This window comes from Bombina bombina, chromosome 1 (genome assembly GCF_027579735.1).
Source record: "Bombina bombina isolate aBomBom1 chromosome 1, aBomBom1.pri, whole genome shotgun sequence".
NCBI classification, from domain to species: domain Eukaryota; kingdom Metazoa; phylum Chordata; class Amphibia; order Anura; family Bombinatoridae; genus Bombina; species Bombina bombina.
This window is the reverse complement of record NC_069499.1, coordinates 1,414,811,143-1,414,829,106: the sequence shown is the minus strand read 5'-3', so window position 1 is coordinate 1,414,829,106 and position 17,964 is coordinate 1,414,811,143. Positions and strand designations below refer to the sequence as shown.

Below are 17,964 nucleotides of genomic sequence, written 5' to 3'. Positions count from 1 at the left end.
GGCAGGATGCACACATCAGGAGCTCCTAGCTATAAGTTTGATTTTAGTGACTAACATATGGAATTTTACATTATTTAGAACTCCTATCTATATCTCAACCATATATACTAGCTTTATCGCCATGCTATAGAGGTTTGGAGCCTGGGTCGTACTACATTCCTGACATATGTTTTTTGTTAAGGCCACGAGACTACCTACAGCTAATATTAACAACATGGTCATGTTCTGTTGGAGCTTGTTGTACTCGAGGCCTAGACTGCCGTATAATTCCCCCCACCCAAATATCTGGAAGACGCCAGTAGAGCTACAATAAACACTTTTACTATATAAATAAAAGATATCAAGAACAGTACAAGGATACTTCCATACTTGAACTCCAATTCTTATGTCTCAGGCTGATCTGGAGTTTTGTGAACCGATACCCTCCTCAGCTTGAACATGGAGATTAAGATTGATTTAATATTCGCGAATCTCAGCACTAATATAAACAAACATTTTAGGAACCTTACCAGAGAGATAGAGGCCCTGTTTGCTCCTACCTTTGCTGCTTGTGCAACTGTCGATGGTATGCCAGCATTTGTTGGACGGATCTGAGATCTCAGAGCCTGAGGTTAATATCTCTGCAGGACTAACAGACGAATCTCAAAATGTAACGATCCCTGGAGCAGGAGGTTCCCTTTGTGAAACTCGACAAGCCAACCTGATGACTATGTCTGAACCTGCGGCTACATCAGAAGTGGCAATGTCTGGGATCTATAAAGCGATCGCTTCAGAGACTAACCTACAATCTAGCTCTTATTGCTCCACGCTGTCTACCTGGGCTCCAAAAAACAGCTATGTGACAGCTAGTCAACTGCTTAAGTTGTTTTGGGCTAAGCGGAGTAATGGAAGAGGAGTAATATACCGCAGTTCTACCGTGGTCTGCCTGGTAAGCCCTGTTGACGGCTTTTACCACTTCAACTATAAAATGGAGAAGCAATGGTCAGTTCGCTCTTGGAGGTATCCTGGCGAGTTACTCTGCACAGCTCTTGATTTGATTTGGAGTAGGTTAGACATAAGATCCTCTCATAAACTGTTATCGTTGGATGTTAAATTATTAAGTCTCATAATTAAGTGTTAAAATTTGTTCCTAGTTTCAAATGGTTCCTAGTATAGTAAGTCAGTACTTGCTCTTCAATATACTCCTATATTTATAATATAGAACAAATGAATGGGTGTTTTATTGTTATCTAAATGTGCTTGTTCTGTACATACTATATAACTGAATTACTGCCAACATCTCTTACATATTGGGGTATTCATATCAATTTGAGCTAATATTTCTCCATTGTATTTTATTTGACTTTCAAGCTGGATGTTATTTTTGGGCTGCCTGCGGCCGGGGCAGCAAAACACATATAATTTACACTGATATATACTAGATATTTAGAGAATCATTGCTCCTTACTCTCTGACATAGGACATGTTTACTGGTAGTTATTACTACTTTTGACTCCTTTATATATACTACCCCTTTTACATTGCCACTGAAGTTCTAGTTTTTCTTACTAGGCAGTTCAAGACATGTTTTAGTAGAGGCTGATGTATTACTACTTTGATGCCTGAGATGCTTAAATTTCAAATATAGTCCTTTTACTTTACAATATAGTCAATGTTTATTGGAAGACAACCCCTTTTCTTTGATATGTTGTATAGTAGGTTTTAGTTTCCCTGTGTCTCATATGGAGGTTCTCTAGTTGGAGTATAGCACACCCCTGAGTTATGGTTACCATGAGAAAACCTACATGGCCAGTTCTGACAGTTTATTATATTGATATGTTTGCTATAGTTCCTTAAGATTGTCAGTAATTATATACTTCTAGTCTGATCTGAATTTTAATATATTTTGTATGCCAGGAGAATAATAATACGTGCCAATTACTTGCTGTTATTCCTTACTTATGTGTAGCCTGTAGAGGCTCTTTAGAATTGTCATATACCTGATAACCTGATAAGTGCACTATATAAAACTTTGTTGTCTATATCACCTTCATGAGCTGATACCGAAGCATGTGGGAGATCGGCAATGTATTTGATAAAAGATCCTTCTAAATTTTGTATAAAACAATTTCAGGTTATTATGCACGTTACAAAGTATTATGCACGTTAGCTAAGAACTTCTCATATGGTAGTTATTTAACTCAAAAGTTGTTACTATACTATTTTTATCTGACTCTTATAAGACTAGTGACCTATCTAAAGTTATTCCTAATTTTTTTAAGATAAGACTATGACTTTAAATGGACATGAAACCCAAAATTTTTCTTTTATGATTCAGATAGAGAATACAATTTTAAACAACTTTCCAATTTACTTCTATTATTTAATTTGCTTCCTTCTCTTGTTAGCCTTTGCTGAACGGTTTATCTAGGCAAGCTCATGGGCAGCAGAGAACCTAGGTTCTAGCAGTTGATTGGTGGCTGCATATATATATATATATATATATATATATATATATATATATATATATATATTGATTGTGATTGGCTCACCCATGTGTTCAGTTAGAAACCATTACTGCATTGCTGCTCCTTAAATAAATGATACCAAGTGAATGAAACAAATTAGATAATAGAAGTAAATTAGAAAGCGGTCTAAAATCGTATTCTCTATCTGAATCATAAAAGAAAAATTTGTACTGTCAAAATGATGTAAACATTTCCCAAACTATTAAAATCTGGGGATATTATACCGAGACCCAAGAGTGGTTTCCTCATTTCATTATACCTTCCCCTATATATATTATATATATTAATGTTTATATTAATGTTTAAATATTTGAGGACCAAGAGTGGCTTCCTACGTTCGTCTGTTTTGATTTTATTACTAGCTCCGTTCCCCCCACCGAGTTTACCCAGTAAACATAGGAAAATATGTCCCACTAAGATCCTACATTCCCAAACTATACATATAATTCTAAATTAAGGTTAACCAATTGATATGTTAGTGTTACTTATTTTATAGATATTTTCAAGCCTTTATAATTTTTTCGCTACTAGCTAGGTTAACTTGTTTTAGATGAGGCTTCAAGAGTTTGTTATATATCCTATAAAACTCAAAAAAATCAAGATTCGTCATTTGAGACCAGAGAGTGGTCTCCATTTATTCATGGTTGCCTTCTTTAGATTGGTACGGTCTCTATAACAACTAGGGGTCCAAGAGTGGCCTCATAGAATATCTAGAAGGTGTATAGTCCTACAGGCAAGAATGGTGTTCCTCTAATTTTCTGTAATATGGCTTATACCCACGTCATGTTTACTTAGCTTAGCTTTTATTGGATGTGTATATGGAAATAATTTCTCTGTATAGCTTTTTTTTTTTACATGTATGCCTTCAATTGAATCTCAATAAAAATTATATATATATATATATATATATATATATATATATATATATATATATAAAAAAAAAAAGTAAATTAGAAAGTTTAAAATTGTATGCTCTATCTGAATCTTGAAAGAAAACATTTGGGTTTTATATCCCTTTAATGTTGGAGAAAGAAGAAAAATCTCAAAAGTGATATTTATCTAGTAAACTATCGGCTAGATTACGAGTTTTGCAGTATGAGTAAAAAAAAGCAGCGTTAAGGCTCATAACGCTGCTTTTTCACTACCGCTGGTATTACGAGTCTTGCAGGTTTAGGGGCACCACACACTTTTTTGGCCTTACCGCAAATTAATTTACGCAATTTACGTAAAGTCTTTTTTCAATGGGACTTCCATAGCGCCGGTATTACAAGCTTTTTCTTCGAGACCAAAAAGTGAGCGGTATAGCCTATACCGCAAGATTCGTAACGCATTCTAAAGTCAGTAGTTATGTGTTTTACACTACAAAGCTGTAGCATAGGACTTATAACTAAAGTGTTAAAAAGTACACTAACACCCATAAACTACCTATTAACCCCTAAACCGAGGCCCTCCCGCATTGCAAACACTAAAATAAAATTATTAACCCCTAATCTGCCGCTCCCGACATCGCCGCCACTAGAAGAAACCTATTAACCCCTAAACCGCCATACTCCCGCATCGCAAACACTAGTTAAATATTATTAACCCCTAATCTGCTGCCCCTAACATCGTCGCCACCTACCTACAGTTATTAACCCCTAATCTGCCGCCCCAAACGTCGCCGCCACTATACTAAATTTATTAACCCCTAAACCTAAGTCTAACCCTAACACCCACTAACTAATATAATTAAAATAAATCTAAATAAAAATTACTATCATCACCTAAATAATTCCTATTTAAAACTAAATACTTACCTATAAAATAAACCCTAAGCTAGCTACAATATAACAAATAGTTACATTGTATCTAGCTTAGGTTTTATTTTTATTTTACAGGCAAGTTTGTATTTATTTTAACTAGGTAGAATAATTATTAAATAGTTATTAACTATTTACTAGCTACCTAGCTAAAATAAATACAGATTTACCTGTATAATAAAACCTAACCTGAGTTACACTAACACCTAACACTACAATTAAATAAATTACCTAAATTAAATACAATTACCTAAATTACAAAAACAAACAAACACTAAATTACACAAAATAAAAAAAGACATTATCAGATATTTAAACTAATTACACCTAATCTAATAGCCCTATCAAAATAAAAAAAAGCCTCCCCAAAATAAAAAAAAACCCTAGCCTAAACTACCAATAGCCCTTAAAAGGGCCTTTTGCGAGGCATTGCCCCAAAGAAATCCGCTCTTTTACCTGTAAAAAAAAAAATACAAACAACCCCCCCAACAGTAAAACCCACCACCCACACAACTAACCCTCCAAATAAAATCCTAACTAAAAAAACCTAAGCTCCCCATTGCCCTGAAAAGGACATTTAGATGGGCATTGCCCTTAAAAGGGCATTTAGCTCTATTGCTGCCCAAACCCTAACCTAAAAATAAAACCCACCCAATAAACCCTTAAAAAAAAACCCGAAGATCCACTTACAGTTTTGAAGACCGGACATCCATCCTCAACGAAGCCGGGAGAAGTCCTCAACGAAGCGGCAAGAAGTCCTTAACGAAGCCGGGAGAAGTCTTCATCCAAGTCGGCAGAAGTGGTCCTCCAGACGCGCAGAAGTCTTCATCCAGACGGCATCTTCTATCTTCAGCCATCCGGCGCGGAGCGGCTCCATCTTCAAGACATCCGGCACGGAGCATCCTCTTCAAACGAAGTCTTCTTCCCAAATGAATGTTTCTTTAAGTGATGTCATCCAAGATGGTGTCCCTTGAATTCCGATTGACTGATAGAATTCTATCAGCCAATCGGAATTAAAGGTGAAAAAATCCTATTGGCTGATCCAATCAGCCAATAGGATTGAGTTTGCATTCTATTGGCTGTTCCAATCAGCCAATAGAATGTGAGCTCAATCTTATTGGCTGATCGGATCAGGTTTTTTTAAGGGTTTATTGGGTGGGTTTTATTTTTAGGTTAGGGTTTGGGCAGCAATAGAGCTAAATGCCCTTTTAAGGGCAATGCCCATCCAAATGCCCTTTTCAGGGCAATGGGGAGCTTAGTTTTTTTTAGTTAGGATTTTATTTGGGGGGTTGGTTGTGTGGGTGATGGGTTTTACTGTTGGGGGGGTTGTTTGTATTTTTTTTTTACAGGTAAAAGAGCTGATTTCTTTGGGGCAATGCCCAGCAAAAGGCCCTTTTAAGGGCTATTGGTAGTTTAGTTTAGGCTAGGGTTTTTTTTATTTTGGGGGGGCTTTTTTTATTTTGATAGGGCTATTAGATTAGGTGTAATTAGTTTAAATATCTGATAATGTCTTTTTTTATTTTGTGTAATTTAGTGTTTTTTTTTTTTTTTTAATTTAGGTAATTGTATTTAATTTAGGTAATTTATTTAATTGTATTGTTAGGTGTTAGTGTAACTTTAGGTTAGGTTTTATTATACAGGTAAATTTGTATTTATTTTAACTTGGTAGTTAGTAATAGTTAACTATTTAGTAACTAGTCTACCTAGTTAAAATAAATACAAATTTGCCTGTAAAATAAAAATAAACCCTAAGCTAGATACAATGTAACTATTAGTTATATTGTAGCTAGCTAAGGGTTTATTTTACAGGTAAGTATTTCATTTTAAATAGGAATTATTTAGGTAATGATAGTAGGTTTTATTTAGATTTATTTTAATTATATTTAAGTTAGGGGGTGTTAGGGTTAGATAATAATAGATTTAGTATAGTGGCGCCGACATTGGGGGTGGCAGATTAGGGATTAATAAATGTAGGTAGGTGGCGGCGATCTTAGGGGCAGCAGATTGAGGGTTAATATTATTTAACTAGTGTTTGCGATGCGGGAGTGCGGCGGTTTAGGGGTTAATATGTTTATTATAGTTGTGGCGACGTTGGGGTATAGGTAGGTTGCGGCGACATTGGGGGCGGGAGATTAGGGGTTAATAAATATAATGTAGGTGTCAGCGATGTAAGGGGCAGCACATTAGGGGTTAATAAGTATAATGTAGGTGTCGGCGATGTCCGGAGTGGCAGATTAGGGGTTAATAAATATAATGTAGGTGTCAGCGATGTCGGGGGCGGCAGATTAGGGGTGTTTAGACTCAGGGTTCATGTTAGGGTGTTAGGTGTAAACATAAATTTTGTTTCCCCATAGGAATCAATGGGGCTGCGTTACGGAGATTTACGCTGCTTTATTGCAGGTGTTAGAATTTTTCAGCAGTCTCTCCCCATTGATGTCTATGGGGAAATCGTGCACGAGCATGTACAACCAGCTCACCGCTGGCTTAAGCAGCGCTGGTATTGAAGTGCGGTATGGAGCTCAGTTTTGCTCTACGCTCACTTCTTGCCTGTTAACGCCGGGTTTCTGAAAACCTGTAATACCAGCACTGTAGGTGATTGGTGACAATAACGTGCAAGTTAGCACCGCACCCCTTTTACCGCAAAACTCGCAATCTAGCCGATTGTTAATTATTTCACAAGTTTCAGACAACAGTGCAAATTGTACATAACTGTATTAAAAGACATTGTGTGTATAAGTTGTTTTTTTGCTGAGTTGAGTATAACCATATGTTACAGGTTCCTACCAGACATCGGAGTGTGGTGTGAAGATTCCATCTTTTAAGGATTCAGGAGACATCCATCGTACTGGCAATAAAGACTTTCCACCTTTCCGGTAGTAATCTGTTTCATAAATATCTCTGGTCATTCCAAAATCTGAATGGGAAAAAAAAGAACAAAATTGTATTCTCCTAACAGAATTTAAGACATATATTTTAAGAAGAAAAAGAAGAAGAAAAAACAAGACCAGATATACGTCTCAGCCACAACAACATGCAATATATAATGTAGGAATAGACCATAAGTCATATTTTCGCCACCTACCTCCAATCTTTACAGTAAGGTCCTCAGACACCATGCAGTTACGAGCAGCCAAATCTCGGTGCACAAACTTTTTAGCATTTAGATATGCCATGCCATCAGCAATTTCACCAGCCATCTGTATCATATCCTTCAGGGATGGCTGAGGCATTTTATTCTTATTCTGTGATGAAACAGACATCATGCCTTAATAAATATAGTTGTTGTTTTTTTCCACACAATGTAGTTTTTATTTTACCAAAGGAAATCAATATTCAGTCTGCTATCTGAAGATGATCTCAAGCATTCATAGATAATTTATTTTTCCCTCTTAATTTGTTCCCCATTACTTATTACACCAGCTGTATGTTAATAATGTATTGGAAAGTGCTTCTTTAAAGTGTATTCTTTAAATTAAAATTAACTACTGGCCTTTGTGAATAGAAAGAGTGAACATGAGCAGGTCTGCTCTTCTTGCAGGATCAGCCCATATGAACGGGTATGTCCTTGAGAACAATGGGTGACGGTTTCAATGACCAAAACCAGATACTTTAAATACACTTGAAACAGATTGAGGAAACACATTTGACAGTACTTTTCTACACCATACCATTATAAGAATGGTTCCCTCCTATGATTACCCCCTGTTCCAATCCATAGGAATATGTCATGTGAAACTATTTTATGCAGTTTTAAGTCATTCATTTAATGTTTGAATTAGTTAAGAAGCTAAAATGGCATACATGATATGACAGCTAATTGATTCTATATGATTAAGGTATTTTAGTTGAGTACAAGTTTCATAAATTAAATGAGGAGTATGTTGAAAAAATGGAACAAAAAAAAGCCATGCAAAAAGTCAAGATATGTCACACAAAACAGGCCAAAATGGATAGGAATACATAAAAACATAGATTCTGATGTCAGATTAGAACCATAAACCCAGCAAGTTTTCTCATATTTCCTATAAAGTGAAGGTTTAATTATTTTGTACAATAGCCTTATTCTTATCCCAGGAATTAATTAAAGTCCCCAACAGTGTTTGTCTTTAACACCTCTAATGGAAGTTCATTCCATTAATCAACTACAGTATCTGTAAATAAGTGCTTCTAAGACTATTGCTTGAAGCCCCCGTAAAATATTAAAATGGATTAAAATGACCTTGATATTGAAGAACCCATAAAGTGCCATGCAATGAACAAAATTTATACCCAACAAAGTTTCTTTTTTTATAGTTTCAGTATTTATAGTTTGTAATTGAAAAGATCTCCATTTTATTTTGGGACCAAAACCACTTTTAATATTTTTACTTTTAATAAACATTCTACTGGTAAGTTACTAATTAGATCTTAATCATTTAAAAATAATAATGACATTTGAAACCATTTCCAATAATCATTTTTTTTTAAAAAATGATAAAATATTAGAGGAAAACAAGCAATACCTCTGCCTCTGGCCTCAGAGAACGTAGATAGCTCTTTAGGTCCCCCCTGGTCATTAACTCCATAATAACCAATGCAGGTTGCCCTTGAGATACAACACCAAGCAGACGAACCTGCCAAAAACAAATTAGAAGAGAAAATATTCTGTTTAGCAAAGCTTTAGCGCCCATTAAAGCCTACAGAGAACTTGTAGAGTCTCTGATTCAAAATATCATAAAATAAATTGAATAACATAATAATATTGGGCCATAATGTTTGTTTATGCTAATTAGTAGAACAGGGTTAACCACAAATGAGAATTTCTTACGTTAGTTTAACATATTTGGTAGTTATGATAGTATACCACACATTGTGATGGAAATTAAACCCATTCTACATACCACATGGTGACACTTAAATGCTTTCATTACAGATGCCTCATTCAAGAACTCAATCCTTTCTCTCGTAGTAGCCAGCTCGTTCACAGTCTTCAAAGCCACTTTAGTCACTGGTTCACCTTTTACAATCTCCATAGCAACACCCTCATAAACCATTCCAAAAGAGCCTTGGCCAAGTTCTTTAAGAATAGTAATTTTTTCTCTTTGAAATTCCCACTCATCTTGAACATACACTGTAAGACAAAAAGAAAACGTTAACATCCTCGGTTATAGGTAGGATATCGCGTCAAAGAGACCTGCATCCTAGAAACAAAAGGCCACTCTACATAGCTTAAAACAAACAAAGAAACTCAAATTCCACAAAAAGTTTAAAATATACAATAATATTTTGGTTAGTGGCCTGCAATATATATATTTTGGGCCCCACATTGCCCTTGTTCAATAAAGACAATATTGATGAGATAATAAGATAATAAGGAAAGTAGATAAGAACCAACACACCCACTTAACACCATCATTCTCAGTAGAGGCTTGTTCATATGGGCAGCATGGCTCACCATTTAAAATGCTCCACAAATACAGTATAAAACATTTGACACAAGCTTATTTTTTTTTTCATGTTTATGTTTTTCATGCTCATGTAGGTTATTACTATTTTTTGACAAATAAATACTTTTAAAAAATCCATCAGACAGCAATGGAGGCTTGTTCATAGTAATTTTATTTACTTATTTTAATTTATTTGCATAACAATGCCAAATTCCTAGCACTGGTGCCATTTTCTATTCTCTACCTCCCTCTCCTGTAATTGACCAGATCCATCTATTACTTCTAATGGTTCAGCACAGAAAGGACTAGAAGGCTGATGGCTCCACCTGCATTCTTTTAATTTCTATAAATGTTACAGCTGCCTAGCACTGGTAAAATTCTAAACAAGCAAATGTGGATTATACTGAAGCTTGTTTATGTCATTTATTAGTCAGAAATTCTACTTCTACTGGAGATTGCTGGTAATTGTAGTCTTTCTAAGAGGACCTCCCATACTGTCTATATCTATTTAGATAAGCAGTGGTATCAGGAGATCATGTGAAACAAGCAGTGAGTAGATATGCAGGGGAGTGCTAGCTTTCTTTTTTTTTGCAACATCTATGTACATATTTATGCACTTCCAATGGTCTGTTATTGAGAAAGTCCTGTCTGCAGTATACATGTTTACAATCTGTACAGGTACAACAAAACACAGATAAGCAAGTGCTGGGTATATACTCACAAATATGAAGAGATATGAGTAGATGCCAATTGAGTAAGGAATATATGAAGCAAACTAGCAGTTTAAGTTTAGCTTATATCTAGTAGCTTGTGGAATATTTCAACCATAAGCTAGCAACTCTTCTCAAGGTTTTTTTTTGTGCTTCACAAGCTGCTAGATTTGGATCTTGTATTATTCACAGGTCTATTTTCAGACCTTTATTGTCTATATATTTCCATAAGAACTGCCTGATTGGAAATCAGCTCTTTAATCTATTGAATTAATATTGTGTTTATAGGTAAACTTATGATAATGATTTACAGTATACCATTTTTATAACCGTTTGCGGCTCTCCCTTGAGGCTAGAGAAAGGCTCAAGAGAGAGCTGAAACCGGCTGCCTGCCTATTACCAAACTTCTATCCTAGTGAGGATGCCGTACTCATAGTATATGCTGCATGTAGAGACTGCATAAAAAGCCAGAAGTATCAATGGGTCTGATGTATAGCTGGATAGCTTAGCAGAAGATGCGATTTAACGCTGGCCCAGGATAGAAGAAATAATCTGCAGCAAGGTACGGAGAAGGGTTTTTTTGGACTTTATGTGAGTACTCACATTATAAAAGTATACGATTATGGAAAGAGAATTGTGACCAATTACCGAAGATTACTACCCCAATGAATTGTTAAGAGTTTTACTCTCTATGTGGAACATTCACATTTGACAATTTCATACATTTTTTACGAGGATCTTTGCTTTTATTGTCTATTTTATTTTCATGATGAATTGTGTAGTTTTGTAACTAAATATTAACTTTGTGGTATATTTTGCTATTAGTATATTTTTATTTTGATACTCGTAATAGATATGCAGTTGCTGACATTAGCTTTTAGCGCACGCACACTCTTGTTTTTGTATCAATTTTCTAAATGCAATGTGGGCCAAACATCAAACAACACCTCTCCCTAGCAAAGGGTCTAAAAATAGCAAAGCAGTGAAAGACTAAATACTTTTAGGTCCCATGCAATGGCTTATTATTAGCAAGAAATATATATATATATTTTTGTTTGTTTGTTTGTTGTAGTAACATAATACTGTATAGTAAAACTCAGAAAAGATAAAAACATAAGCAGTGAAAATAAAATGAAAAAGAGGAAAATTTAACAAGAAAAATAAAATGTCATACTCACTGTCTGAAGTATTGAAATATTCTGGATTGACAGAGGCATACAAGGTTCCATTGGGATAGCCACTATTTTGTCTATGGATTTAAAGAAAACCATAAATAGATTTAATAAAGTTGTTTTTTCAGGATAAAAGCACATTTTCTTGTCATTCTGCTACTGACGGCCAGATTACGAGTGGCACGCTAACAGTTACGCACAAGCAAAAACATAATTTATGCTTACCTGATAAATTTATTTCTCTTGTAGTGTATCCAGTCCACGGATCATCCATTACTTATGGAATATATTCTCCTTCCCAACAGGAAGCTGCAAGAGTCCACCCACAGCAAAGCTGCTATATAGCTCCTCCCCTAACTGCCATATTCAGTCATTCGACCGAAAACATGCAGAGAAAGGAAAAACCATAGGGTGCAGTGGTGACTGTAGTTCAAATGAAAAAATGACCTGCCTTAAAGTGACAGGGCGGGCCGTGGACTGGATACACTACAAGAGAAATAAATTTATCAGGTAAGCATAAATTATGTTTTCTCTTGTTAAGTGTATCCAGTCCACGGATCATCCATTACTTATGGAATACCAATACCAAAGCTAAAGTACACGGATGATGGGAGGGACAAGGCAGGTACTTAAACGGAAGTTACCACTGCCTGTAAAAAACCCTTTGTCCCAAAAATAGCCTCCGAAGAAGCAAGGTATCAAATTTGTTAATTTGATACCTTGCGAAGCGCAGACCAAGACTCCGTCTTGTAAATCTGTTCAACAGAAGCCACATTTAAAAAAGGCCCAAGTGAAAACCACAGCTCTAGTAGAATGAGCTGTAATCCCTTCAGGAGGCTGCTGTCCAGCAGTCTCATAAGCTAAATGAATTATGCTTTTTAACCAAAAAGACAGAGAGGCTGCTGAAGTCTTTTGACCTCTCCTCTGTCCAGAATAGACAACAAACAAGGTGAACGTTTGATGAAAACTGTAGTAGCTTGTAAGTAAAACTTTAAAGCACAAACCACGTCCAATATTGTGTAATAGACGTTCCTTCTTTGAGGAAGGATTAGGATACAAGCATGGAACAACTATCTCTTGAGTGATGTACTTGTTAGATACCACCTTAGGAAAAAACCCAGGTTGGTACGCAGGACTACCTTATCCGTACGAAGGACCAGATAAGGAGAATCACATTGTAACACAGATAACTTGGAGACTCTACGAGTCGAGGAATTAGCTACCCAAAAGGAACTTTCCAAGATAAAGATTGATATCTATGGAACAAAAAAGGTTCAAACGGAACTTCTTGAAGAACCTTAAGAATCAGGTTTAAGCTCCATGGCGGAGCAACAGTTTTAAACACAGGCTTGGATCTAACCAAAGCCTGACCAAATGCCTGAACGTCTAGAATACCTGCCAGACGCTTGTGCAAAAAAATAGACAGAGTAAAAATCTGTCCCCTTTTAAGGAATTAGCTGACAACCCTTTTCTCAAAAACATCTTGGAGAAAAGATAATATCCTGGGAATCCAGACTTTACTCCATGAGTAACCCTTGGATTCATAACAATCAGATATTTACACCATATCTATGTTCAATTTTTTTTTTTTTGCCCTTGATTTAGACCTATCCTGAGGAAGGGCATGACCTTTTCCTCCAGTGATATAAGCAATAATCTCCTTCAAACCAGGCCCGAATAGGGTCTGCCCCTTGAAGGGAAGTTAAGTAGCTTATTTATTAAAGTCACGACAGCTGACCATGATATAAGCCATAGCGCTCTGCGCGCCAGTATAGTAAAAAACAGAATTCTTAGCCGTTAGTCTAGTCAAATGAACAAGGCATCAGAAAACAAAGGAATTGGCTAGCATAAGCTTGTCAAATATATTCATCCAATGGAGTCGCTTAACTGTAAAGCCTCATCAAGAGACTCAACCCAGAACGCTGCAGCAGCAGTGACAGAAGCAATGTATGCAAGGGGCTGCAGGATAAAACCCTGTTGAATAAACATTTTTTATCCATTGGATCTAAAAAGCACAACTGTCCTCGTCAGAGGTAGTGGTACGCTTAGCTAGAGTAGAAACTCTTCTCTCCACCTTAGGAACTGTCTGCCAGAAGTCCCGTGTGGTGGTAACTATTAGAAAACATTCTTCTAAAAAATAGGAGGGGAAGAGAACGGCACACCTGGTCTATCCCATTCCTTATTAAAAAATTTTTAGTAAACCTATTTAGGTATTGGAAAAACATCAGTACACACCGGCACTGCATATTATTTATCCAGTCTACACAATTTCTCTGGCCCTGCGATTGTACACATTCATTCAGAGCAGCCAAAGCCTCCCTGAGCAACAAGTGGAGGTTCTCAAGCATAAATTTTAAATGTAGAAATATCAGAATCAGGTTAAATCATCTTCCCTGAGTCAAAAAAAAAAATCACCCACAGACTAAGCATATTGTGAGGTAGTATCATACATGGTTCTTAAAGCGTCTGTATGCTCTATATCTACCCCCAGAGCTAACTGCTTTCCTTTAATTTCAGGTAGTCTGACTAATACTGCTGCCAGAATATTATTCACCACCTTTGCCATGTCTTGTAAAATAAACGCTATGGGCGCCCTTGATGTACTTGGCGCCATTTGAGCGTGAGTCCCTGAAGCGGGAGTCGAAGGGTCTGACACGTGGGGAGAGTTAGTCGGCATAACTTTCCCCTCGACAGAATCCCCTGGTAAAAGAAACGCTATGGGTGCCCTTGATGTACTTGGCGCCATTTGAGCGTGAGTCCCTAAAGCGGGAGTCAAAAGGTCTGACACGTGGGGAGAGTTAGTCGGCATAACTACCCCCACGACAGAATCCTCTGGTGATAATGTTTTTAAAGACAAAAAATGATCTTTATTGTTTAACATGAAATCAGTACATCTGGTACACATTCTAAGATGGGGTTCCACCATGGCTTTAAAACATAATGAACACAGAGCTTCCTCTATGTCAGACATGTTAGAACAGACTAATAATGAGACTAGTAAGCTTGGAAAACACTTTAAATCAAGTTAACAAGCAAATATATAAAACGTTACTGTGCCTTTAAGAGAAACAAATTTTGTCAAAATTTGAAAAACAGTGAAAAAAAGGCAGTAAAACAAACTAAATTTTTACAGTACATGTAATAAGGTAACAGAGCATTGCACCCACTTGCAAATGGATGATTAACCCCTTAATGCAAAAAACAGATAAAAAAAAACAAAAAAACGACATAGACGTTTTTAAAAACAGACACAACAAACTGCCACAGCCAACAGTGGGAAGCTTCAGTTAACTGTTTCTATGCAAAATTTAAGCCAGCCATGTGGAAAAAACTTAGGCCCCAATAAGTTTTATCACCAAACATATGTTAAAAAACGATTAAACATGCCAGCAAACGTTTTAAAACACATTTTTACAAGAGTATGTATCTCTATTAATAAGCCTGATACCAGTCGCTATCGCTGCATTTAAGGCTTTACTTACATTACTTCGGTATCAGCAGTATTTTCTTAGTCAATTCCATTCCTAGAAAAATATTTTACTGCACATACCTTATCTGCAGGAAAACCTGCACGCCATTCCCCCTCTGAAGTACCTCACTCCTCAGAATGTGTGAGAACAGCAAATGGATCTTAGTTACGTCTGCTAAGATCATAGAAAAACGCAGGCAGATTCTTCTTCCAAATACTGCCTGAGATAAACAGCACACTCCGGTGCCATTTAAAAATAACAAACTTTTGATTGAAGAATAAACTAAGTAGAAAGCACCACAGACTCTCACGACCTCCTATCTATGTTGAGGCTTGCAAGAGAATGACTGAATATGGCAGTTAGGGGAGGAGCTATATAGCAGCTTTGCTGTGGGTGGACTCTTGCAGCTTCCTGTTGGGAAGGAGAATATATTCCATAAGTAATGGATGATCCGTGGACTGGATACACTTAACAAGAGAAAAGGGGTTTATCATGGCAGTGTGCACTTGGCAGTTTTTTGGAGCTAAAGTTGGTGGACGTGGCATGTTAGAAACAAAAAGGCACTGAAAAGTGCCTTTACCTAGCGGTCTATGGGAAATGTGTGTTCCCAGTAAATATATACTGTATGTATATGCTAATATGCATTTATATTTATGTGTTAATATGTGTATATACATATGTTAACACATAAATATATATGTATTTAAGCATATAGATATATTTATACATTGCTGCCATCGCTGCACTACTTACCACATGTGCTGTGCGAGTTCTCATGCCGTGTCTTACGGCATGAGAACAAGGCTCCCACTTGAGCCTATGGAAGCGCACGCTCATAAGAGCATTGTTTCCCAGCAATGCAAACGCGAGCTCACGTTTGCATTGCTGTGAACTTGTAATACTGTATTACACAGTGGAATGCTAATATCCTTTTCAAGAAAACAGAATTTATGCCTACCTGATAAATTTCTTTCTCCTACGGTGTGTGTCCGATCCACGGCTTCATCCTTACTTGTGGGAAATATTCTCTTCCCCAACAGGAAATGGCAAAGAGAGCACAGCAAAAGCTGCCCATATAGCTCCCCCTCTGGCTCCGCCCCCCAGTCATTCGACCGACGGTTAGGAGAAAAAGGAGAAACCACAGGGTGCCGTGGTGACTGTAGTGTATAGAAAGAAAAAATTTGGAACCTGACTAAAAAGCCAGGGCGGGCCGTGGACCGGACACACCGTAGGAGAAAGAAATTTATCAGGTAAGCATAAATTCTGTTTTCTCCTACATTGGTGTGTCCGGTCCATGGCTTCATCCTTACTTGTGGGAACCAATACCAAAGCTTTAGGACACAGATGAAGGGAGGGAACAAGTCAGGTTACCTAAACGGAAGGCACCACGGCTTGCAAAACCTTTCTCCCAAAAACAGCCTCCGAAGAAGCATAAGTATCAAATTTGTAAAATTTGGCAAAAGTGTGCAGAGAAGACCAAGTCGCTGCCTTACATATCTGATCAACAGAAGCCTCGTTCGTGAAGGCCCATGTGGAAGCCACAGCTCTAGTAGAGTGAGCTGTAATTCGTTCAGGAGGCTGCCGTCCAGCAGTCTCATAAGCCAATCGGATGATGCTTTTCAGCCAAAAAGAAAGAGAGGTAGCAGTAGCTTTCTGCCCTCTCCTCTTACCAGAATAAACCACAAACAAAGATGATGTTTGTCTGAAATCTTTCGTTGCTTCTAAATAGAATTTTAAAGCACGGACCACATCTAAATTGAGTAACAAACGTTCCTTCTTCGAAGCTGGATTCGGACACAGAGAAGGAACAACTATTACCTGGTTAATATTCCTGTTGGAAACCACTTTTGGAAGAAAACCAGGTTTGGTACGCAAAACAACCTTATCTGCATGGAATACCAGATAGGGTGGACCACACTGCAAAGCAGACAATGCAGAAACTCTTCTAGCAGAAGAAATAGCGACCAAAAACAGAACTTTCCAAGATAGTAACTTAATATCTATGGAATGCAAAGGTTCAAACGGAACCCCTTGAAGAACTGAAAGAACTAAATTTAGACTCCATGGAGGAGTCATGGGTCTGTAGACAGGCTTGATTCTGACTAAGGCCTGTACAAATGCTTGTACATCTGGCACTGCTGCCAGGCGTTTGTGTAATAAAACAGACAGAGCAGATATCTGTCCTTTTAGAGAACTTGCTGACAACCCTTTATCCAAACCCTCTTGGAGAAAGGAAAGAATCCTAGGAATTTTAATTTTACTCCAAGAGAATCCCTTGGATTTACACCAACAGATATATTTTTTCCATATTTTATGGTAAATTTTCCGAGTCACAGGTTTTCTGGCTTGGACCAGAGTATCTATAACTGAATCTGAAAACCCACGCTTAGATAAAATCAAGCGTTCAATTTCCAAGCAGTCAGCTGCAGAGAGACTAGATTTGGATGTTCGAATGGACTTTGTACTAGAAGATCCTGTCTCAAAGGTAGCTTCCATGGTGGAGCCGATGACATATTCACCAGGTCTGCATACCAAGTCCTGCGTGGCCACACAGGAGCTATCAGAATCACCGAGGCCTTCTCCTGTTTGATCCTGGCTACGAGCCTGGGAAGGAGAGGAAACGGTGGAAACACATAAGCTAGGTTGAACGACCAAGGCGCCACTAATGCATCCACTAGTGTCGCCTTGGGATCCCTGGATCTGGACCTGTAGCGAGGAACCTTGAAGTTCTGACGAGACGCCATCAGATCTATGTCTGGAATGCCCCAGAATTGAGTTAACTGGGCAAAGACCTCCGGGTGGAGTTCCCACTCCCCTGGATGGAAAGTCTGACGACTCAAATAATCCGCCTCCCAGTTGTCTACTCCTGGGATGTGAATT

General features: G+C 37.4%; 1 protein-coding gene across 1 annotated transcript in view; it reads right to left on the bottom strand.

Moving 5' to 3' along the window:
• INSRR (insulin receptor related receptor) overlaps nucleotides 1–17,964 on the bottom strand; it is a 365,100-nt gene that overhangs the window by 16,276 nt on the left and 330,860 nt on the right. Inside the window, exons 16-20 of the mRNA XM_053705334.1 lie at nucleotides 11,621–11,691; nucleotides 9,187–9,416; nucleotides 8,809–8,919; nucleotides 7,389–7,548; nucleotides 7,091–7,220 (exon numbers count right to left, since the gene is read on the bottom strand). Coding sequence (XP_053561309.1) covers nucleotides 7,091–7,220; nucleotides 7,389–7,548; nucleotides 8,809–8,919; nucleotides 9,187–9,416; nucleotides 11,621–11,691 — 702 coding nt within the window. The remainder of the gene's footprint in view (nucleotides 1–7,090; nucleotides 7,221–7,388; nucleotides 7,549–8,808; nucleotides 8,920–9,186; nucleotides 9,417–11,620; nucleotides 11,692–17,964) is intronic.